Source organism: Suricata suricatta, chromosome 13, assembly GCF_006229205.1.
Source record: "Suricata suricatta isolate VVHF042 chromosome 13, meerkat_22Aug2017_6uvM2_HiC, whole genome shotgun sequence".
NCBI classification, from domain to species: Eukaryota; Metazoa; Chordata; class Mammalia; order Carnivora; family Herpestidae; genus Suricata; species Suricata suricatta.
This window is the reverse complement of record NC_043712.1, coordinates 66980362-67006126: the sequence shown is the minus strand read 5'-3', so window position 1 is coordinate 67006126 and position 25765 is coordinate 66980362. Positions and strand designations below refer to the sequence as shown.

At 38.9% G+C, this 25765-nt stretch overlaps 1 protein-coding gene across 4 annotated transcripts in view; it reads right to left on the bottom strand.

The window, feature by feature from the left end:
• Positions 1 to 25765, bottom strand: part of KIF27 (kinesin family member 27) — a 96206-nt gene that overhangs the window by 53554 nt on the left and 16887 nt on the right. For 3 of the 4 annotated variants that reach the window (XM_029920605.1, XM_029920602.1, XM_029920603.1), the window contains exons 4-8: positions 23406 to 24364; positions 17914 to 18057; positions 9363 to 9569; positions 1573 to 1742; positions 1026 to 1129 (exon numbers count right to left, since the gene is read on the bottom strand). In XM_029920605.1, coding sequence (XP_029776465.1) covers positions 1026 to 1129; positions 1573 to 1742; positions 9363 to 9569; positions 17914 to 18057; positions 23406 to 24364 — 1584 coding nt within the window. The remainder of the gene's footprint in view (positions 1 to 1025; positions 1130 to 1572; positions 1743 to 9362; positions 9570 to 17913; positions 18058 to 23405; positions 24365 to 25765) is intronic. The other variant, XM_029920604.1, reaches the window with a different exon arrangement.

Below are 25765 nucleotides of genomic sequence, written 5' to 3'. Positions count from 1 at the left end.
TGGAACGTAAGTCAACTATGTCACAGTTTTAATTGAGAGGCCTGTTTTTCCCCCAGAGCAAGACTTCCTCAGTGAAGAAGTTAGTGCACTGATTGACATTCTGGAATAAGTTTCTTATCTGGCTGTAGACCAGTAACAAACAGCTACCTGAGTAGTACTTCTCTATACAATGTATATATTTTTAAAAATTTATCAGTTTTATTTGTGACATGCAGTCAATGTTTTGTTAATAGAAGATGCATAGGCTCCTTAAAAGATAAGATACTCTATTCTCATAGCGGAGGGCTTATCTATTACGTTATTTATATTTGCTATGCTCCTTTTTCATGTGTGTTTTGACCACTCGTACGCCAAGAGAAATGAGTTAAAAATCTCCTAGTACAACATAGTGTTGGCCACACACATGTTTTTGATGCTGTTATTTCGTGCATACAAAGTCTTATCAGTTGGATACTGCGACATCAGGAGCACTCAGCAGACTAACTTGGCTCCAACTTCACATACCTCACTACGGGAGGCAGGTTTGCAGAGAAACAGCAGATACCTGGCACATTACTTAAAATGTATTTTAGGGGCACCAGGGTGGCTCAGTCAGAGAACTATCTGACTTCGGCTAAGAGCATGATCTTGCAGTTCTTGAGTTCAAGCCCCGCTTCGAGCACTGTGCTGACGTGCAGAGCCTGCTTGGGATTCTCTCTCCCTCTTTCTCTCTCTGCTCCTCCCCTGCTCACATGCAGTCTCTCTCAAAAGAAATAAATAAAATTAAATAAATTATTTTAAAAATGGTTTACTGTATTTTAATGTCGTCAAGAGTACAATGTAAATATCAACTCAAGTTTGAATATAAAATCCCCATTCTGAGACAATTAGTCTGTAACTCCAGCCAGAATTGACAGGGAAATTTTTTTTTATTAAGTAGTAGACAATGACTCCAACCAAGTTCTCATCTTTCAGAATTAAATTACTGACTAAAAAGAGAAGTGTCGTAAACATTATGTCTAAATTACTTGAGAAAGTCTGTGTACCTTCATTCCCCAAACTTGACTTTTGTGTTTGATCCTGAATATCATTCAATTCAACAAGAGAACAAACAGAGCCTGGCTTCTGAATCCACGAGTGACTTCTACGTCTAAAAAAAAAAAAAAATCAGGATCAAAAGAAACTTGTCTGTTAGCGTTTTCTAATCTGCCTTCAAATTCGTTCTCCCCAAACTGAGAGTAATATTAAAAAATTACTAATTCTATAAACAGAATTTTCTCACATCCTTCAACTTCCCCAGGTTGAACTCAGTGGAAAATTCATAATGTTTGTTGCCACTGTGGCAGCAAAATCGGGAAATCCAAACACATCCTCTCTGAAAATTTAAAATCCAAGAGCTATAAAAGCCATACATGCAAAATTATTTTTCAAATTTAAGATTGATGACTTGCGTTCAAACACTGGTTTCATAATACATTAGTAGGCGGTGCTTTAGCAAAAACTCTTATATTGAGTGGTAAAGAGAAAACACCCTACATCTATATTTATTGCATCATACATTATGTTTATGAAGCCAGGCTGTATTTCACATACCTAATGTCAGATTTCCCCTGGCCTTCTGACTCTTCATCATCACTGTTCTCGGAAAACTGGCAGTGGAGGACTTCATCTTGTTCTTCTATGTGGCCCAGCAGCATCTGACTGCGTGTTCGAAATCCGGCAACTACTCGATCCAGAGAGTACACAGAAGGACTTGTGTAGACCTTACAAGTGATTACCCCCCCCAACAACAAAAAGAGTGATTTTTTCATCTTTATTTTTATCCTGTTACTCAAAATGTTTTTAAAGAGGTTATTAGTTACACCTAAAATAGCCAATCAACAAAAAATACCCATTCTCCCAAAAAAAGTAAAAATAAATTTCACAATGCTATAGTACTTCATCAACACATACGTCCCTCTAACCTACACAGCTCTTCCTCCTTCTAGAAAGTGCTCTATCTTCAATTATCTTCATGGAAAATAGTATTCAAAAATTAAAGCAAAGAGAAGCATGAGTGAAAACATCACTGCTCTTGAACTTAGCTGGAGAACTTCCCAACAAATGTGAAAGCCAGACCAGCGTGATGGGGGCAATGACACATTTGTACTACACTGGAGGAAATCCAAATGTATTTACTCACACTTCAGATGTGGTGGTTAGAAACAGCCGACTTAATGCTCTAAATGACACAGTTAATACGTATCGCGGGTAAATAGATTCTATTCTAACTTTCTATATTATAACATGCTTCGACTGGCAATGCACCTTTAGCTCTCAAAAAATGACGTAGGAAAACAACAAAAGAAATTAGAAATTGCTTTATGCTCTTATTCTACTTTTTGTTACAAATATTTCCTCTTTTACCACCTCTCTGTAACCTAACCTCTGAGTAATTTCCAAAAAAACGCAAGTAATAAAATATTAGAGGAAACATTCCATTTATGAACAGATATCATTATAAGCTATCAAAATGATTACAGTGGAATGTGTATATCATGTGGTATCAAGTTCCAAGTGATGTAGGTCCCTCACATAATCCCTGATTACTGATACTGAAGATTCCTTGATTCCTGATTTTTGTGCATCTGCTGTTGGCCATCTAATAAGACTATGTATCGCACTGGTACTGTGATGGACGCAGAGTAAAGTTTTCTAGGTGGACTCCCAATCCTGGAGTTTGAGGGAGGGGGAAGGGAATTATTTATAGAAGAACCAACTCAAGAAGTATTTCTCTACCAAACACAATTACCAGGCAGGTACATGTTGCCCCAAAACAAACAGGCATCAAGGTTTCTCTTTGTCAGAGGATTGTGAATTATTTCAGGAGCAAATAAAATTTTCTGTTCAGAGTCAAACATTGTTCTCTACAATTGTAATTTGCTTTGAAAATTTCTTTCTACCAAAATAACCCAAAGGGCCCAGCCTAATAATAAACACCAAATAAATTCCACAACAATTAGTAATATTCAGCTTATTAACTCCTTAACAGTCATTTCACCCAAAGCAATGGTTCTCCACCCTTTCCAGACTCCTAAAACCTTCTCTAGTGACCTGGCGCCTTCCCACCACCTAAATACGGAGTCCTGTTTCCCTTTAGCTGCTTCTGCATTCCATAGCTCCCCGCTTTCTCATTTTCAACCACACCCCAAACAGTACTGATCACTAATATAAGTACTCAAAGAGGCTGATTAATAATTCAGATGAACTGAGGTCTATACACCTAGAAGCTAGTATTTTATTCTAACCATTTCTTCCCGTGGATTATACAGCCACAAGACTAGAGAGAATTTTGAAGCTTACTGAGTTCAACTATTCCACCCATATCTGACTCTCATTTATAAAATAACCCCTGCAGAAACACTGGCTGCCGGGGCCCTGGGGCCTCTCAAATCATCTTGGCAGTTTTAGGTTAAGTATTCCCTTTTTAGCACTTCTCCCTGGTCCTGGAGATTTCACAAGATTTTTAAAATATATCCCTTAAGAATACTTGGCTGGTTTTCTTAGCATACGACTGTATGAAGTGCTAAAAGTGGTATTAGTTACCGACTGCTTTTATTTCCACTTCATATCAGATTTCATCAAATCTAAAATGCCATCAGGTATAAGAGACACCATTACTTTTATTCCATCAAGAAAGAAAAAAGCTGTCAAACTATGACATGCCATCAATTATAAAACACACCCTGCCATCAAAGATGATAAAATGTGAACAAGACATGTGAGTCTTACAATCAACACAACGTAGCAGATTTTCCTCAGTACTTGTGACAGGAGATTAGACCTAAGCACTGACTGACCGCTCTCATTTTTTCCTTTCCAAGTGTCCTCTTAGTGTGTCTAATACTGGCTCTTGGCCTCACATAGATCATATTTACCATGTGAAGAAAGTAGAAACCTCTGTTACATTTCTTTCTTGAAGTTTAAATCAAGATTCAATTTTACATTTCATTAGATGAGCTTCTGGTATCTACTGAGACAAACCAGTCTTTTCTCTTTTTTCCTATTAGTTTGATAAATAATACTCAAAATTTTTCTTGTATTTACCTGTGTACTACTTAGTTGTTACGAGTACATGCATAATGTAACAAATAATGTGTTTAAAATAAATAAGAGCTTTTTGCTCTTTCCCTCCAATATGTATAAATAAGCATATAAGAAATATTTCAAGGGTGCCTGGGTGTCTTAGTCAGTTGAGCTGGACTCTTGATTTAGGCTTAGGTCAAGAGCTCATGGTTTGTGGGTTTGAGCCCCACATCAGGCTCTGTGCTGACAGTGGAGAGCCTGCTTGGGATTCTCTCTCTCCCTCTCTCTTTGCGCCCTGCCCCGCTAACACTCTCTCTCTCTCTCTCTCTCTCAAAATAAAGAAATACACTTAAAAAAATAAATTAGCTAGATTTCTGCCAAGAAGATAGAGATCTTGGAAAAAATGAAATGGTATTTCAGATGTTCTCTTAGGCATATATTAGTTTTATATTCAATCTGCCCCCTTCCCTCACTCTTGGAACAGGCAGGACTTGAACAAGGCTTGCCATGCAATGTGCCTTCCCATGCAAGCCTGTCTGCTCATTTCTGCTGCAATAACCAGTCCACACAAGAAAAAGGGCCTAGCTTCTTAGACACAGGGTGGAACAAGAGCTCTTAAAACTGCTGAGCATATGCATACCTCGAGATCGGAAAAGCCATATATGAAAGACCCTCATATCCTCCAACCTCAATGGGGAGAAACTGAGAGCTTACCACCTAGGGTCAGGAATAAGACAGGGATGTCCACTCTCACCACTGTTATTCAACACAGTATTGGAAATCTTAGCTTCAGCAGTCAGACAACACAAAGAAATAAAAGGCATCCAAATCGCCAGGAGGAGCTCAAAACTTTCACTCTTTACAGATGACATGATACTCTGTATGGAAAACCCAAAAGATTCCATCAAAAAACCGCTAGAACTCGGGGTACCTGGGTGGCTCAGTCAGTTAAGCGTCCGACTTTGGCTCAGGTCATGATCTCACGGTTCATGGGTTCGAGCCCCACATCGGCCTCTGTGCTGACAGCTAGCTCAGAGCCTGGAGCCTGCTTCAGATTCTGTATCTCCCTCTCTCTCTGACCCTCCCCTGCTCACACTGTCTCTCTCTGTCTCTCAGAAATAAATTAAAAACATTAAAAAAAAACTGCAAGAACTGATCCATGAATTCAGCAAAGTCACAGGATATAAAATCCATGCACAGAAATTGGTTGCATTCCTATACACCAATAAAGAAATGAGACAACAGAAAGAGAAATCAAGGAATCGATCTCATTTACAATTGCACCAAAACCCCTAAAAGAACTAGGAATAAATCTAACCAAAGAAGTGAAAAATCTATACACTGAAAGCTATAGAAAGCTTATGAAGGAAATTGAAGACATAAAAAAATGGAAACATATTCCACGCTCCTAGGTAGGAAGAACAAATATTATTAAAATTTCAATACTACCCCAAGCAATCCACCTATCAAAATAACACCAACATTCTTCACAGAACTAGAACAAACAATCCTAAAATTTGTATGGAACCAGAAAAGATCCCGAAGAGGCCAAGTAATCTTGAAAAAGAAAACCAAAGCTGGTGGCATCACAATCCCAGACTTCTAGCTGTATTACAAAGCTGTAATCATCAAGACAGTATGGTACTGGCACAAAAACAGACATTCAGATCAATGGAACAGAATAGAGAACCCAGATATGGACCCACCAACGTATGGCTAACTAATCTTTGTCAAAGCAGGAAAGAATATCCAATGGAATAAAGACAGTCTCTTCAGCAAGTAGTGCTGGGAAAATTGGACAGCAGCATGCAGAAGAATGAACCTGAACCACTTTCTTATACCATACACAAAAATAAACTCAAAATGGATGAAAGACCTACACGTAAGACAGGAAGCCATCAAAATCCTAAAGGAGAAAGCAGGCAAAAACCTCTTTGACCTCGGCCGCAACAACTTCTTACTAAACACATCTGGAGGCAAGGAGAACAAAAGCAGAAATGAACTACTGGGACTGCATCAGAATAAAAAGCTTCTGCACAGCAAAGGAAATAATCAGCAAAAGTAAAAGGCAGCCAATGGAATAGAAAAAGATATTTGCAAACGACATATAAGATAAAAGGTTAGTATCCAAAATCTATAAAGAACTCATCAAACTCAACACCCAAAAAACAAATAATCCAGTGAAGAAATAGGTAAAAGGCATGAACAGACATCTCTCTAAAGAAGAAGACATCCAGATGGCCAACAGACACATGAAAAAATGCTCAACATCACTCATTATCAGGGAAAAGAAATCAAAACCACACTGAGATACCACCTCACACCTCTCAGAATAGCTAACATTAACAACTCAAGCAACAACAGATGTTGGCAAGGATGCGGAGAAAGAGGATCTCTCTTGTACTGCTGGTGGGAATGCAAATTGGTGAAGCAATTTTGGAAAACAGTATGGAGGTTCCTCAAAAAATTAAAAATAGAACTACTCTACAACCTAGCAATTGTACTACTAGGTATTTATCCAAGGGATACAGATATGCTGTTTCGAAGGGGAACAAGCACCCCAATGTTTACAGCAGTGCTATCAACAATAGCCAAAGTATAGAAGGAACCCAATGTCCATTGATGGATGAATGAATAAAGAAGATGTGGTATATTATACATACAATGGAGTATTACACAGCAATCATAAAGAATGAAATCTTGGCATTTGCAACTACGTGGATGGAACTAGAGGGTATTATGCTAAGTGAAATTAGTCAGTCAGAGAAACACAAATATCATAGGACATCAGTCATATAATGACTTTAAGATACAAAACAGATGAAGATAAAGGAAAGGAAGCAAAAATAATATAAAAACAGGAAGAGGGACAAAACATAGGAGACCCTTAAATATGGAGAACAAACAGAGGGTTGCTGGAGGAGCTGTGGGAGAGGGGATGGGCTTAATGGGTAAGGGGCATTAAGGAATCTACTCCTGAAATCACTGTTGCACTATATGCTAACTAACTTGGATGTAAATTTAAAAATGAATATATTAGTTACAAAACATTTAAGATTAGGGACACCTTATTGGCTCAGTTAGATAAGCAACCAACTCTTGATTTCGGCTCAGGTGATGATCTCACGGTTCCTGGGATTGAGCCACGTGTCAGGCTCTGCACTGAAGGTGTGGAGCCTGCTTGGGATTCTCTCTCTCCTCTCTCTCTGCACCCCCCTCACTGCTCATGCTGTCTCAAAATAATAAACTTTTAAAAAAGTAAAAAACAAAAACCAAAACGAACAAAAACTGCCGATCATATGACTTTTGCATCGTCTTCCTTTTCCCCTCCTTTTAATGGCTAGCAGGGATCTTTGGGGTAGATGGAAAATTGTGAGAACAAAATTAATAACTTGTCAATCTGAAACAATAACCATGGAAGTCGTTATTCAAATCATGCCTGTTTTAGGCCTATCCAAACAACTAGAAGTAAGAACAAGGGCCTAACCTTTCTGAAGAGCCTACAAGCTCTGTCTCTCCAGAGCACACACGTGTGTGTGAATGTCTAGCACAAAAGATGAAGAGAGAGAGACTGAGAGGAAATAACTATGTATAACTTCTGTAATCAGGGAAAAATAAATGTTACTTTTTAAAAATAAAATAGAAGAAACAGAAAATTTGTTCACATTACTAGCCAATAGTTAATAAATCATTTGAATATAGGAGACTTATAATTATTAAGTTGAAATTTATGTTTTTTAATTTAATTTTTATTTACTTTTGAGAGACAGAGAGAGACAGTGTGAGCAGGGGAGGGGCAGAGAGAGAGGATGACACAGAATCTGAAGACAGGCTCCAGGCTCTGAGCTGTCAGCACAGAGCTCGATTTGGGGCCCGAACCCACGAACCGTGAGATCATGACCTGAGCCGAAGTTGGATGCTTAACCGACTGAGCCACCCAGGAGCCCCTATAATTATTAAGTTGAAATAATAGTTATCAAATTTGAATCCTGCCAAAATTTACCTTTCATCCCACATGTTCTCTGAAAATTTATTGTGTATTCAACCATAAAGAAAAGGTCAATAACTCTGCAAGTTAAGCTGAAATTAATAACAGTGATTTAAAGTTTAAAACCTGACCATTCAAGGGCGCCTGGGTGACTCAGTTGGTTAAGCATCCGACTTCGGCTCAGGTCATGATCTCACGGTCTCTGAGTTCGAGCGCCACATCGGGCTCTGTGCTGACAGCTCAGAGCCTGGAGCCTGCTTCAGAGTCTGTGACTCCCTCTCTCTCTGCCCCTCCCATGATCATGCTTTGTCTCAATAATAAAAATAAAAATGTTTATAAAAAAATAAAAATAAGACCCGACCATTCAGAGTTGAAAACCACACAGGTATGGACAGTGTCTGTCTTACTCTGAGGCCCAGAGCCTGAGACACAGCAGACGCACCCCATGGGCATGTGCTGTAGACACAGTGCGCCAGGCAGTGTTAGAATCACTCTCTCATGTAAATCCTCCACACCCACCCACGTTCCCCCCAGTCTGACAGGTAAGGAACCTGGGGCCCACACGGATTTAGGGACACGTACAGGTTTGTCCGAAGAGTTGGTGTTCACACCCAAGCCCACCTGACTACAAAGCCTATGATGCCTCTCATATTTCTTACCCCTTTGAATAGTAACTGTCATATGACCTTAAAGTCCCTTCCCCTCATAAAATTAACAGAAAACAAAATTAATGAATCTGCTACTTAGTCTTTCCCATTAGAAATTTCCATTCCAGTAGAGATTCCTTGATTTTTCAAGAGAAATCTGTGTGCGAATATTTACCACCCATACACGTATTTATAAATAAAAATTAAAATGAAACTTCATACTGCTCTTCAAACAGTCTTGATTATGTCAGCTTGGCAAGACCAGATAATAGATAAATACCATTTTGGAAATAATAAAGCAGGCCAAATAAATCAAACGAATTACCTCCCAATCTCATCTCAACCTGGTGTGGTTAAAGACAGAAAAAAATTAATGACTATAGGAGACTAACATACAAAAATATGAAAAATATAAAAATAGGATGGCATCTGAAATATGATGGCAAAAGGATAGCTTTTTCTCCTTGGTGAATGCAGACATCACCTTCAACTATTCCTTCCAAATGTATGTCCTCCTGTTTATTTAGTTGTTAAAAAGAAGCACGACTGAAAGAAAGAATAGACATCAAGGCCCATGAAACTAAACAGAAAAAGAAAAGGTGCCGAGACTGTACAAATACCCTGTGATATTACACAGATTTTTAAATCTCAAAATCAGAAAGAGATCAATGCTTGGACATTACCTTCCTGGAATCTGGTCGGGCTGGGATATAAATATAATGCCCCGAACGGGCATCGAACGGGACGGTACATGGCCTCCTTCCAGGGGTCCCGGCGTCTGGCCCGTCTCCACAAGTTTCCGTAGCTGAAGACGTCATTGACAGATTCAGTTTTGCTAGTTCTTCACTCAGTTGATCCACGAGAAGTTGTTGTTCTATTATTTTTTCATTCTTTGTAGAAGAGAGATGAACATTTTAAAAATAGAGAAGCCCAGTAATGATGAAAAATAAATTGTACATTGCCCCAAATCATGACTACCTTAACAGAATCATAAAACCTCACTGATCCACAGACTAGCCTTCTGGTGTTCACCTGATGGTGCTGAGGGGTAAAAACTTTTGAACAGTAAGCAGTGACAGAGCCCGAAGAATTAAATACTCAAAGAAAATGCCCCATACACTGCGACTGGTTGGTTTGCCAGCCTGAAGCACTCTGGCTACCACATCTTTATAAGCATCTGGCTTTCCTGAGTGAAATCCAAGCAGTAACAGGAGAGAAGAAAGTTGAAAAGTAGAGAAAGAACTACAAATGGCAGAAGTGGCCACAAAGGAGACTGACTGGTAACAGGTGCAGTGAAGTGAATGCCTTTACTCAGGGCAAAAGAAAGCCTAAACCACAAAGAGATAATAGATAAGTAGCTGGTAGTCCTGGGAGGAATGACCTGGAAAGCAAAGGCGGAACAAATTGTGTATCAGGAGTGTGTGTGTGTGTGTGTGTGTGTGTGTGTGTGTGTGTTAGCTTTCTATGCATCCTCTAGAGAAACTCTGTCAACTATATCCAATCTGGAAAGCTCTGACATCAATCTGTTTTACCAGCACAAAATTATGTAAACAAGAAATTGTCATTCATCTGAATACTTCACATGTACTACAATGTTTAAATAGAAAAAAAAAACCCTAAACTTTCACATGCTAAGCTATAAAAATGCAACCTTATTAAAAACTCACATATTGAGATAATTAAAATATATGCTAAGGGCATATAAATTGAGGCAGGGGGTGTGATATGGAGTCTTTACACTGTTCAGGAAAGGGTGAAAATACCAATATTATTATTAGATTTATTAAATCAAGAGAGCACAGTACACTCTCTAGGATAACCACCAATAACTAAAAGAGTAAAGGTATAACACCTAAGCTAATGAAGTAAAAATAGAAAAATTAAAGACACACAATTAATCCAAGAGAAGATAAGGAGAGAAAAAGGAACACAGAGCAGGTAGGATATGTAAAAACCACAATAGTGGGATTATAACCAAGATATGAAAGGAATTATGTTAAATTTGTAAATGAACTAAGTAATCCAATTAAAAGATTACAAAATTTCAGAAGGGCTTGTAATATTACCTAACTTGCTGCTTCCAAGAAACACAACTAAAATACACCCATAAGATTAAAAATAAAATGGAAAAAGAAGGGCGCCTGGGTGGCTCAGTCAATTAAGCATCCGACTTCGGCTCAGGTCATGATATCGGGGTCTGTGAGTTTGAGCGTCCTATCGGGCTCTCCGCTGACAGCTCAGAGCCTGGCGCCTGCTTCAGATTCTGTTCTCCCCATCTCTCTCTGCCCCTCCCCTGCTCATGCTCTGTCTCTCTTGCTCTCAAACACAAATAAAACATAAAAAATTTAAAACAAAAATAAGACAGAAAAAGAGACCCCATGTAACGTTAATTAAACGAAAGCTGGTAGACCTATGTGAATACCCAAGTAGACTTTAAGGCAAAAACCACTGGAAGAGGTAAAAAATATTAAAAAGGTCAATTCACCAGGATGATGAATGATCATCGTTTCTATGTACTCAATAACACAGCTTCAATATGTATAATGCAAAAATTGTTAGTACTGGGGCGCCAGGGTGGCTCAGTCAATTAAGCATCTGATCTCACAGTTCCTGAGTTTGAACCTTCTGTCCAGCTCTGTGCTGAAAGCTCGGAGCCTGCTTCAGATTCTCTATCTCCCTCCCTCCCTCTCTCTCTGCCCTCCCCTGCTCGCATTCTCTCTCTAAGATAAAGAAATAAACATTAAAAAAATTGTTAGTACTTCATGGAGAAGAAATATTCAAAATCATAGCAAGAGACTGTAACATCACTCTAAATTACTGGTATAATAAAAAGACCCCAAAAATGAATAAAAATATAGTATGATTAACAAGATTATCAGCACCCAATAATTACAGAATACACATTCCTTCCAAGTACATCTGTAATATCTATAAAAATTGGCTTTATGCTGAGCCATGATGCAAATTTCAACACAAAGGACTGAAATCACATGGACCGCGATGCAATTAAACCAAAAATTCATAAAAAGAAATCCTCCGTGTGTTGGAAATAAAGTAACTATATTACCCATAAATCAAAGAAATAAGTCATAGTAAAAATAAGGAAATATTTTGAGCAGGTAAACTTAGGAGGAAATCTACAACTTCAACTGCACGTTATAAAAGAAGAAAAGTTAAAAAAAATCAGTGAACTAAGACTCCTTCTAGGGAATTTAGGAAGATTACTAGCAATGAAATTGAATCAGTAATCAAAAAGATTCCCAAGAAACAAAAAATCCAGGATCAGACAACTTCACAGGTAAATTCTACCAAACATTTAAAAAATAATTCTTCTCAAACTATTCCAAAAAATACAAAAGGAAGGAAAACTCCCAAATCCATTCTATGAGACCCAGCTTTACCCTGATCCAAAATCAGATAAAGACACCACAAAAAGAGACAACTACAGTCCAATATTTCTCATGAATATAGATGCAAAAATCCTCTACAAAATACTAGCAAACTGAATCCAACAATACTTTTAAAAAAATTCCTTCAACCACAAGTGTGATTTACTCCTGGGATGCAAGGGTGGTTCAATATTCACAAATCAATCAGTGTGATAACTCACCTCAATAAGAGAAAGGTTTAAAACCATATGATCATTTCAGTAGATGTGGAAAAAGCATTTGACAGAGTACAACATCCATTCATGAGAGAAACCTCCAATAAAGTAGGTTTAGAGGGAACATACCTAAACATAATCAAGAACGTAGATGACAAACCCACAGAGAACATCATATTCAGTGGGAAAAACTGACAGCTTTTCCCCAAAGGTTAGGAACAAAACAAGAATATCCACTCTTACCACCTTTAAAAAAAAAAGTTTATTTATTTTGAGAGAGAATGAGAGACAGAGCAAGGGAGGGAGGGGCAGACAAAGAGGGAGAAAGAGAATCCTGAGTAGGCTCTGCACGGTCAGCATGGAGCCTGATGTGAGGCTCGAACTCACCAACTGAGAGATCATAACCTTGGCTGAAATCAAGAGTTGGATGCTCAATCGACTGAGCCACCCAGGCACCCACAAATTTTTAAAAATATATGTATTTTGAGAGAGAGAGAGAGAGAGAGAGAGAGAAGAGGTAGAGAAAGGGGGTCAGAGAGAATCTCAAGCAGGCTCCTTCCTGTCAGCACAGAGCCAGATGCAGGGCTTGATCTCATAAACTGTGAGATCATGACCTGAGACAAAACCAAGAGTTGGATGCTTAACTGACTGAGACACCCAGGCACCCCTCACTCTGCCACTTTTATGTACTGGAAGTCCTAGCCACAGCAATCAGACAACAAAAAGAAATAAAAGGTATCCAAATTGGTAAGGAAGAGGTAAAACTCTCACTATCTGCAGAGGACATGATACAATACATAGCAAACACTAAAGGCTCCATGAAAAAACTACTAGAACTGATCAATGAATTCAGAAGACGCAGGATACAAAATGAACATTCAGAAATCTGTCGCATTCCTATACACTAATTATGAAGCAGCTGAAAGAAAAATCAAATAATCCCATTTACAACTGCACCAAAAATAATAAAGTATCTAGAAATAAACCTAACCAATGATGGGAAAGACTTGTATAGGTGAAAACTATAAAATATTGATGAAAGAAATTGAAGACAACACAAAGAAAATGAAAGGCATTCCATGCTTATGGATTGGAAGAACAAATACTATTAAAATGTCTATACTACCCAAAGCAATCTACACATTGAATGCAACCCTATCAAGATATCAACAGGATTTTTTACAGAACTAGAACAAACAATCTCAAAACTTAAACGGAACCACAAAAGACCCTGAACAGGCAAAGCAATCTTGAAAAAGAAAAACAACACTGGAGGCATCACAATTCCCAAGTGATATCACAAAGCTGTAGCGATTAAAAACAGTATGGTACTGGCACAAACACAGACAGGTCAATAGAACAAAATAGGAGCCCCGGAAATAAACCCACCATTATATGGTCAAAATCTTCAACAAAGGAGGAAAGAATATGCATGAAAAAGACAAGTCTCTTCAACAAATAGTGCTGGGAAAACTGGACAGCGATGTGCAAAAGAATGAACCTGGGCCTCTTTCTTTTACCATACACAAAAATTAATTCAAAATGGATTGAAAGCTTAAATATGAAACTGGAAGTCATAAAAATTCTTGAAGAGAACATAACCAGTAATCCCTCTGACATTGGCCATTAGCAACTTCTTACTAGGTATGTCTCCTGAGGCAAGGGAAACAAAAGCAAAAATAAACTATTAGGACTACATCAAGATAAAAAGGTTCTATACAGTGAAGGAAACAATGAACAAACTAAAAAGCAACCTAGGGGCACCTGGATGGCTCAGTTGGTTAAGCATCCAGCTTTGACTCAGGTCATGATCTCATAGTTTGTGGGTTTGAGCCCCACATCAGGCTCTGTGCTGACAGCTAGCTCAGAGCCTGGAGCCTGTCGTTGGATTCTGTGCCTCCCTCTCTCTCCGAATCTCCTCCGTTTATGCTGTTCCTCTCTCTCAAAAATAAGTTAAAAACATTTTAAAAATTTAAAAAAAAAGCAACCTACTGGATGAGAGAAGATAATTGCAAATGATACACTCGATAAGGGATTAGTATCCAAAACATGTAAAGAAGTGATACAACTCAACACCAAAAAACCACAAGTAATCCAATTAAAAAATGCACAGAAGACATAAACAGACATTTCTTCAAAGAAGACATCCAGAGGTGCAACAGACACATGAAAATTTGCTCCGCATCGCTCATCAGCAGGGAAATATAAATCAAAACTACAATTAGGTCCCACTCACACCTGTCAGAACGGCCAAACTCAACAATGCAAGAAGCAACAGGTGTTGGGGAGGATGTGGAGAAAAAGGAACCTTGTGGCACTACTGGTGGGAATGCAAACTGATGCAGCCACTGTGGAAAATAGTATGGAGGTTCCTTAAAACATAAAAATAAAACTACCCTAGGATCCAGTAATCACACTATTATTTACTCCCAATATACAAAATACAGAAACACTAATTCAAAGGGATACATACACCATTATGTTTATAGCAGCATTATTTTTAAATGTTATCTATTTGTTTTGTTCAAATACAAGTTAGTTTCTTCAGAAGTAGAATTTAGTGATTCATCACTTACATATAACACCCAGTGCTTATCCCAACAAGTGCCCTCCTTAATGCCCATCACCCATTTAGCCCATCCCCCAATCCAACACCTCACCAGCAACTTTCAGTTTGTTCTCTGTATTTCTCTGTATTTAAGAGTCTTGTGGGCACCTGGGTGGCTCAGTCGGTTGAGCGTCTGGCTTCAGCTCAGGTCATGATCTCACAGTTCGTGGGTTTGAGCCCCGCGTTAGGCTCTGTGCTGACAGCTAGCTCAGAGCCTAGAGCCTGCTTCTGACTCTGTGTCTCCCTCTCTCTCTGACCCTCCTCTGCTCACACTCTCTGTCTCTCAAAAATAAATAAAAAACATTAAAAAAAAAAGTTTCTTATGGTTTGACTCCCTTTCTGTTCTTATCTTATTTTTCCTTCCCTTCCCCTATGTTTGTTTCTTAAATTCCACATGAGTGAAATTGTATATTTGCCTTTCTCTATTTTGCTTAGCGTAATACATTTTAGTTCTATCCACACTGTTGCGAATAGCAAGATTTTATTCTTTTTGATTGCTGAGCAATATTCCATGGTGTGTGTGTGTGTGTGTGTGTGTGTGTGTGTGTGTGTGTGTGTAATTTGGCTATTGTTGATAGTGCTAGCAGCAATATTTATAATAGCCAAGATATGAAAGCAGCCCAAGTGTCCACCAATAGATGAATAAAGATGTGGTATATATATCATATTCATATATATATATGTGTGAATATTATTCAGCCATAAAAAAGAATGAAATCCTGCCTTTTGCAAGGACGAAAATGGATCCAGAAACTATAAGGCCAATGAAATAGGTCAGAGAAATACAAATACTATATAATTTCACTCATATGTAGAATTTAAGACATAAAACAAACAAGCAAAGGAAATTTTAAAAAGAGAGAGAAAGACAAACCAAGAAACACTCTTAGCATAAAGAACAAACTGACGGTTACCAGAGGGGCGGTGGGTGGCAAGATGGTGAATCAGGTGAAAGGGACTAAGAGTACACTCACCATAATGAGCATTGAGTAATGTATAAAACTGTTGAATCCCTATATTGTACACCACTTAACACTGTACGTTAACTACTCTGGGATTAGAATTTAAAACTTTTTAAAAAACAAACTTTCAGAGAAATAAAAAAATTAACAGTAACAAACAGTGGTAAGCCTGTGGAGCAAGAGGCATACTCACACAGCAATGGTATGAGTGTAAACTGGAAAAAGAGTTTGATATTATTTGTTAAAGTCGGAGATTCACCTTCTCCATGACCTAGCAATCCAACTTCCAGGCACAAATCAGAAAGAAATATGTGTGCATGTGCGCTGAGACACGTATGAGAAAAATGTCCATCACAGTAAGGACTGAGTAATGTACCGAATTGTTGAATCCCTATACTGGACACCTGAAACTAATATAACACTTAATTATACTAGAATTAAGAACAAAAAAGGGGGTGCCTGGATGGCTCAGTCAGTAGAGCACACAGCTCTTGATCTTGGGGTTGTGAGTTCAAGCCCCACACTGGGTGCAGAGATTACTTAAAAAATAAAATCTTAGGGTGCCTGGGTGGCTCAGTCGGTTAAGCGTCCAGCTTCGGCTCGGGTCATGATCTCACGGATTGTGGGTTCAAGCCCTGTATCAGGCTCTGTGCTGACAGTTGCTCAGAGCCTGGAGCCTGTCTTCGGATTCTGTGTCTCCTCTCTGACCTTCCCCTGCTCAGGCTGTCTCTCTCTCTCTCTTTCTCTCTCAAAAATAAATAAAAACATTTTTTTTAAATCTTTTAAAAAATGAACAAAAAAATAAAGAAAATGTCCATCACTAAAAAAGGTCCATAAACAGTAGAACAGAAACATAAATTGCAATATATTCATACAATGAAATCCTATATGGCTATAAACAGGCTACAGTTATATACATCATGGGTGAATTAGAACAAAAAAAACCCATTTGCTAAAAGCAACTAAACACTAAAGAATATATATACACTGAAAAGTAAACTGTAGTGCTCAAGGATATAGAGTAAAACCACAAACCAAAGGAAAGCAATACTGTGAAATGAGGAGAGCACTTCTCTCTGAGCAGGGTGAACTAAGGACTCGTAAAGGGCTGACAGCTGACTTTTTTTTTGACAGTTTACTATTTACCAGGTGATGCCCAGCTGCTCTCTTTGTGATACAACACCGCATGGTACATTTCGTTTTGTGTATGTTTTATGTTTTAAAATTATTATAGAATGAGAAGAGTTAAAGGAAACAAAAATGAAATGTCAAAATCAAAATCTAACTTGCGCCAGATTGGGTTATTCCTCCCTAATAGAAACCTAAAAGCTTTAAATAAAATTAACAGTTTGAGGCTGTGGGAGGTAACAGGGATGGGGGTGGGGTGTTCATGGCCAGGAAGTATAATATTTAGGGACACACCATGTTCCAGGCAGGCATATCCATGTTAGTAACAGGGAGGCTGAGCTGGAAAAGTGGAAAGATTTAACCAAAGTTAAAGAGCAAATCACTGATAGAGTATAAAAGGATTATCTAATAAATTTTAAAGTATGTCTTTACTTTCCAACTCTTAACGTCTTGTTGCCTATTACCTTGGCAAACAACAAAATAGAAAAACATGGAGAAAGGGTAACCATAATAGGACATGCAAATTAAGTTTTTGTGTATCATCTTCATATTTGTGAAAGATAAGTCAGGCTAACAATAAAAATGTTATCTCCTTTAACCGATTTAGGGGGAAACTAATAAGACTTGTAGTTGCCTGGGTTCAGAACTCTCCAACTGAAACCTATTTTTGCAGACACTCCCATTTATCATTTAAAATGCTATTCTGGGGGCACTTGGGTGGCTCCGCTGGTTAGGCATCCAACTCTTGATTTCAGTTCACAGTTCGTGAGATCAAGCCCCACATCAGGCTCTGCACTGAAATTCTCTCTACCTCTCTCTCTGCCCCTCCCCTGCTCTCTTTCACTCTCTCCTCAAATAAATACACTTAAAATGCTTTTCTGTTTAGCCAAGTACTATTTCAACTAAATCTACAGCACCAGAAGAAACTCTACCTGCAATCTATTCACTTGCTGTGCTTCTTTCAAAGACACCATGTGCCCTTTGTTTTCCTGGACCATCATTTGCACTTGATTCTTCAGTTCCTTCACCTCCAGTTCCTTCTGATTAAATACAACTTCACCAGCAGCCAGCGCACACTGGGAAGAGGAAGAGAAAGCACAAGAGATTCACCACAGAAAATACTCAAGAGAGCCCAGAAAATACCACAAAACCTGGGATTTCATGATAGTTTGATGATGTCTCTTGAAATTTTTCTCATTCTATTCACTTTCAACTTTTTTGTTTTCTGCATACGAAAGGCAGGAACCCTTCGAGGACTTGTCATTGCTATAACCTAAGTAGTAATTACCATAAAGATAGAAAGGCTTTCCTGGGCTTTATTTCCTGAATTTTAAAATAAAAAAGTTACTCGGTTTCTAGACTACACTCAGGAGGATTTACTTTTATAAGTTTGCTAGAATTGCCATGAGATTATTTTTCTTTTTTTGTCATGAGACTTTTAATGTGGGTTTTTAAAAATCAAAGAGGTCACCATTTTCCAAACTGACCTATAAAGAACACATTTGAATCTTTTAAATAAAGAATATTTAGTAATTAAAAAATTTTTTTACTATTTATTTTTGACAAAGAGAGAGAGAGCCAGAGTGCAAGAAGGGGAGGAGCAGAGAGAGAGGGAGGCACAGAATCAGAAGCAGGCTCCAGGCTCTGAGCTGTCAACTCTGAGTGGGGCTCAAACTCACAAACCGTGAGATCATGACCTGAGCTGAAGTTGGACACTTAACTGACTGAGCCATTCAGACACTCTGAATATTTGGTAATTTTATGTACTTTCATTATAAAGAGAAATTTTGAAGATATCTAAAAATATGGTTAAACAACAGTTTTCTTAATTTCTAGTGAATTATGCCTGTTTAAATAAACTTGAGATATACAAATAATACTTTTAATACAATTTTTAAAGTAAATAAACTGAAAGAAATTTAACATTTGTCAAGCATATTTTATGTTAGGGGCGCCTGGGTGGCTCAGTCAGTTAAGCATCCGACTCTTGATTTCAGTTCAGGTCATGGTCTCACAGTTCATGGGATCAAGCCCCATGTTGGGCTCTGCACTGACAGTGCAGAATTCTACTTGGGTTTCTCTCGTATCTCTGCCCTTCCCTCTCTCTCAAAATAAATAAACTTTTTAAAAAAGTGTATTTTATGCTAGATAGTGACTTGACATTTTAAAAATATCTTACTGAGCTGACATGATTCCTTTTTCATGAAGAAACCAAGAGATTAAAACCTTTTCCCAAGTTGATACAGTAGATAAACTCCTGACCTTCAACCCCAGGACCTTTCTGGATCAAAGCTCATGTATGCTCTTTCTACTAAGCTATAGGAAAAGACAAGAACAAACAGGTGATTTACAAAAATAGTGTCCACTTGACAAATAAGATTTAATTCACAAAAACAGAATATGTACGTGACTACTCATGCAATGGCATAGGAGCAGCTGGACCCCTGCACAGAGAACCCGCAGACCAAGGCCAGCGTTGATTTGCCACAGCCTCATAGCAGCGCTCAGGGCAAGTCCTTTCTTTTCTCTGCTTCGGATCCTCAAGTGACCAAATTAGGAGATGACACATGACCCTGATGGTCCTTATTTTCCTTTGTTTACATATGACCTATGTGACTTCTTTCATAAAACAAGATTAAACTATAATTCTTGTTGGTTAATATCCTCTCCCACAGTAAACTGTACATTTGAGCTTAAAATATAATTTGTCGCCTCGTACTGCATATTCAACTATTTTACCATAAGCTTTGTAGACTACAGTTATATTATTTATTATTTATTTTACAGTGTTTAACTGTTGAGTAAATTCATGTTCATATACTGCTCCTGTATTCAAAATTTGGAATAAAAAGGCAACAACATCCTTTAAGAGGTGTTTATTAGGGGATGGAGTATCCTAATAATCGACTAACGGCAAAACCCAAGGACGACAACACTAGCTGACATAGGAACATCTGGCTGGCTCAGTGGGTTAAGTGTCCGACTCCGCTCAAGTCATGATCTCGCGGCTCATGAGTTCAAGCCCCGCATGGGGCTGTCTGCTGGGAGTGCAGAGCCTGCTTCTGATCCTGTCTCCCTCTCTCTTTGGCCCCCCACTTCCACTTCTCTCTCTTGAAAATAAACATTAAAAAATTTAAAAAAAATAACACTACTTGACAGTGTCTAACAAGGAGATGACGGTGAACTTCTAAGTGACACGTCCCTAGCAAAAGTCTGGTGGTAATTCTACCTGTGAGATGGTCCACAATCTCCTCTGGGCTAGGAATTTTGTTTTTAAGTACTTACCTGCTTTTGTAATAGGCTCAAGGAAGCACAGTGCCCTTTTCATCAAGACTGTTAATATCTTTGGGAAATCTTAATCTAGAGTACATAATCTAGAGCAAGTTTAATTTAGTTTCCTACAGATGGAGAGAAAAACTTACTACCCCCCACCCTCAACCAGGGGGTTTTATGGGCTTCCATTTCAGCCGCCTTAGAAGGATAAATGCTCCCACTATCAACTCCTATAGTGTTCCCAAGTTCAAGTTTCCCATCAACCGTACCTCCTGTTCTGCCAGTTTCTTATATCAAAGAGGAAGGGTCAGGCCTGCTCTATTATGAAGAAGGTAGGGCAGAGTTACTGCTTTAAAAAAAATCCATGATTTTTGGGGAACCTGGATCACTCAGTCAGTACAGCATTCTCTCCTCCCTCTCCCACTGCCCCTCTCCTGCTTGCGCATGCACCCGTTTTCTCTCTCTCTTAAAAAAAAGTACAAAATAAAAATAAAAATTTTAGGGGCACCTGGGTGGCTCAGTCGGTTAAGCATCTGATTTCAGCTCAGGTCATGATCTCACAGTCCCTGGATTCAAGCCCCATGTTGGGCTCTGTGCTGACAGCTCAGAGCCTGGAGCCTGCTTCAGACTCTGCGTCTCCCTCTCTCTTTGACCCTCTCCTGCTCACACTCTGTCTCTCTCTCTCTCAAAATAAAAAATAAAGACATAAAAAAAATTTTAATTTTTTAAAATTAATAAATAAAAATTTTAATGTATAGATCTTAATGAAACAAAAATAGTTTCAAATCCCACATTGCAAGTAACCTTTGAGATGTTGCTACTTGTTGAGTTTTAGTGTAATAACAAAGAAGAATATCCATAATATCTGGAAAAGAAAACATTAACATATTCCTCCTTTCCAACTACAAATCTAGACAAGGCTGGATGTTCTTCACATCCTTCAACTAAAACATTGCAACAAACTGAATACTGAAGCAGATATGAAAATCCACCTGTCTTCTAGTAAGCCATGCATTAAAAGAGATTTGCAAAACTGTAAAACAATTCCACTTTTATTAATTTTTTGTATTTGGAAAGTAGTTATTTTTTCATGAAAAAACATGTCATTGGGTTATTATTTTGAATGAATTAATAGCTTAAATTTTTGTGTTTTAATTCTAATATGGTAACTATCAATAGATAGAACCCATATAAACAAAAGCTCTTCATGGGACCTCAATTTTAAAAATGCTAAAAAAAAAAAAACCTTGTGTGGGTGCCTGGGTGGCTCAGTCAGGTAAGTGTCTGTCTGACTTCATCGGTCTAAGAAAGACAGATACCATATGTTTTCACTCACATGTGGATCTTGAGAAACTTAACAGAAGCCCATGGGGGAGGGGAAGGGGAAAAAACAGTTACAAACAGAGAGTGAGGGAGGCAAACCATAGAGACTCCTGGATACAGAGAACAAACTGAGGGTGGGTGGGGGTGGGGGAGAGGGAAAGTGGGTGATGGGCACTGAGGAGGGCATTTGTTGTGATGAGCACTGGGTATCGTGCAGAAGCCAATTTGATAATAAATTATACTTTTAAAAATAAATGTTTTAATCAAAAAGAAAGTGTCTGACTTCAACTCGTCTTGCAGTTTGTGGGGTCGAGGCGCGCATCAGGCCCTCTGCTGTCAGTGCAGGGCTGCCAGCCCCACTCAGATCCTCTGCCTCTCTCTGCCCCTCCACTCCTTTTGCGCTCTCCCTCTCCCTCTCTCTCAAAAATAAATATTTGAAAAAACCAAAACGCTTGTGAACAGAAAGTTCAAGAACTGCTACAATAAAGGTTTCCTTCTAATACATACAAAGAGGTACAGAGGAAAGATTTCTAACTAGAAAGCTGTGTTTTCCTATTTTCAAAAACTGGCCATATATCCATTTGCCCAACAAACTGCAAACTCTACGTAAGCAGAACCAGGTACATCTTGTTTTCTGTGATTTTCCCAGGGACATGAAATCTTCACTTTTTTTTTGAGAGAGAGACAGAGAGAGACAGCACAAGCAGGTGAGGGTCAGAGAGAGAGGGAGACACAGAATTTGAAACAGGCTCCAGGCTCTGAGCTAGGTGTCAGCACAGAGCCTGATGCGGGGCTCGAACCCACGAACCATGAGATCATGACCTGAGCCGAAGTTGGACAATCAACCGCCTGAGCCACCCTGGCACCTCAATCTTCACATTTTTTAATGGAAAGTGACAAATGTATTTTGGAACGCAATGCACATACATGTAATGTGTACACATGTACACACCTACATCCCTTAAACATTGTCACATAAAATAATTTGTTTGTTTAAAAAAAAAAAATCAACATTCCGGGGCACTTCGGTGGCTCAGTAGTTACTTAAGCCTTTGACTCCTGACTTCAGCTCAGGCTAGGATCTCAGAGTTCATGGGTTCGAGCCCTACATCAGGCTCCACACCGAGAGCACAGAGCCAGCTTGGGATTCTCTCCCCCTCTCTCTGTCCCTCTGCCACTTGTACTCTCTGTCTCTCTCAAAATAAATAAACTTTTTCTAAAAAATCAACATTCCACACTCCAGGGGTGAAGTGTTTTTTTTTCCTTCAAGAACCACTGACCCAAAGAGGATAAAAACTCAATAAAGTACTTCATTTTGTTTCTGATACTGTGTTTCTCTTCATCCTCTAAATTAATGACCAGGTCCCCAAGATTCTACTTCATAAATGTAACAAGTCAAAATATTGAAAGAGTGCCTGGGTGGCTCAGTTGGTAAAGCATCTGACTCCTGGTTTTGGCTCAGGTCACGGTCTCGAGTTTCCTGAGTTCGAGCCCTGCACTAGGCTCTGTGCTGACAGAGCAGAGCCTGCTTGGTATTCTCTCTCTTTCCCTCTCTCTCTCTGCTCCTCCCCTGCTTGCTCTGTCTCTCTCAAAACGAATAAATGAACTTTAAAAAAACTTTTTTAAATATTAAAAGAGAGGGAGAAGGAGCTAAAAAAGGGGTGAATTATGAGGACAAAGCAGTAGGGAAAGGGAAAAAGAGACTGAGCAAAGGCAAATGAGAACTTACATATAATTCTTTTTAAAAACTTCTAGAATTCCAAAATGACCCTTGGCCAAATAAACGGAGTCCTTCACCAAGTCACTACCGGAAGCGGTGTCTGCATACCTGGCATTTCTTAAGCTCTCGCTTCAGCTGGAGAACTGTCACATGCTGGGGTCCTTCTTCAGGGGTGCCCCCGCCGTGGCTCCCTCTGAGCGAGCTGAACACCGCCTTCCTGACCCCCTCCGTCATGTTAAACCACTCCTGCAGTTTGTATTGCTGCTTTGGGTTCAGCCTGACGGCACTCTTCAAGTTCACCAGGAAGGTAAAGGCTTCCTCTACACAGTTTTGGTAACTCAGACACTCCCCTTGGAGCTGAGCTACCTGCTCCTCTAGAGAACGGATCCTGTTTTTATCGGAAGTCCCCTCTGGATGGATCTGGCTGCTCTGGCTGATGCTATCCTGCTGGCTTTGCAGAGCTTCCCGAAGCAACTTGATTTCAAATTCCATTTCGTCCATACGGTCAGACTCCGGGCTGAAGTTTAAGGTGGGTTTGTTTCGAATGTTGCGTGCCCTGTTGGCATATTTGAGGGAATTTAAGGACTCGTCAAAATCTGAGGAGGATGGGCTGACGCAAGTGATCATGACAGTCTTGGCACTGCCTCCCAAGGAATCTTTCAGAAGCCGGGTGATTTTAGCGTCCCTATACGGAATATGTGAGCTCTTCCTGCGCGGGTCCCCAAGGGCACTGATGACGTTTCCTAAAGCCAACAGCCCACTGTTGATCTGAATGGATTCTTTGAACCGTTCACCAGTATTCCTGGTTTTGGTTGCTTTTTCTGAGCCAGCCAAATCCACAAAGTGGAACTTTGAGACAATGTGCCGGCGGGAATACCACGATCCATCTTCAGTTGCCTCTGTACTTTTCTCTACTTGACAAATGCTGATCGTGAAAATCGCATGTGATCTACTGGAGTGCTCATTCATTTGCGTGGAACCTGTGTGCCTGGCCGCGTTCCCCATCTCCAGGAGACTCATCACCTCGTCTGCATTCTCCACATGGCATTCCTTGACCCCAACAATCACTGAAAATAGCAACAGCAAGTTTTTAAACCAAATTTTAATCAAAACCCAGTATAGTTAAATTAACCACACAACAGTTATTATTTGCTAAACTGCCCAGGTTAAGAAAGTCTCTTAAAAAATCAACAGCATGTCATGGGGCACCTGGGTGGCTCAGTCAGTTAAGTGTCCAACTTTGGCTCAGTTCATGATCTTGCGGTTCGTGGGTTCAAGCCCCGTGTTGGGCTCTGTGCTGGCAGCTCAGAGCCTGGAACCGGCTTTGGATTCTGTGTCTCTCTTTCTCTGCTCACTCTCTCTCTCTCAAAAATAAATAAACATTAAAAAAAACTTTTTAAAAAATCAACAGCATTTCAAACAACCGTGACAGAAATATCATTAAGTAATTTTAGATGATCTCCCAAAGGAACTTTTTTAATGACAGCACTCGTTTTGATATTTAAATTCTAAAAGCGTTTCTTTGGAGTCACACATCACACTCAATTCTTTAAGATGACTGACAAAAGAAAAACTCTTTAATCCAGTATTTTGACTTATAGAGTCTAACAGACTTATTTAAAAATAATAGATTAATTAAACATATAACTCAAAAGAATTTTTAAAAATCAGTTTCTTTTGAGTTTTCAAACCATCCTTAGGTTTAAAGTTTCTGGTATTGTGTGGTCATAACCAACAATAAATGAAAATTTCAGTATAAATAAAATTGGTTTTCCATTTTAAAAACAGGTATATCCTACATAATATCAGAGTACAAGATAAACAAACGTGATGGCAATTCATAAAAAGCAAAAAAGTTTCTATTTCAAAAACAGCAGAGTAAGAGCCAAAAATAAACCAAATCTTACTACCCACATTATTTGTTTATACCCAAACATATTTCAGAAAGAAGAAGGTGGATTTGGGCTTTGAATCAGAGCCATAAAGCTCTTGATTCTGTGCCTGAACTACAGAGCCATGTCTCCTGTTTGTTCAGATCCTGTTATGTCTCTGTTTCCTTGAAAAATAACCACTTTGCTTTCATTATTTCCATTATGACACCTTCCTTAACAACCTAGTTCATTTAAAGTTCTAAAGTACCTATACTACAATCAGGGATTGCTAACATATCAGCAACTGTAAAGTCTGACAACGTAACTGTAAATCAAAGGATGACTTTCATAAAATTTTTTAATGTTAGGCTGCAGCTTAGCACTATCCATGGTCCTTAAACCCAGCCGCAAATCACCTGGAAGCTTTATAAAAGAGAAAGTACCAATGCCCAGACCCAATCAGATAAATTCATCAGGATTTCTGAAAAGGGGGGCCTAGAAATCAAGAGTTCTTTTTTTTTAAATTATTTTTTGATGTTTATTTATTATTGAGACAAAGAGAAACAGAGCATGAATGGGGGAGGGCCAGAGAGAGAG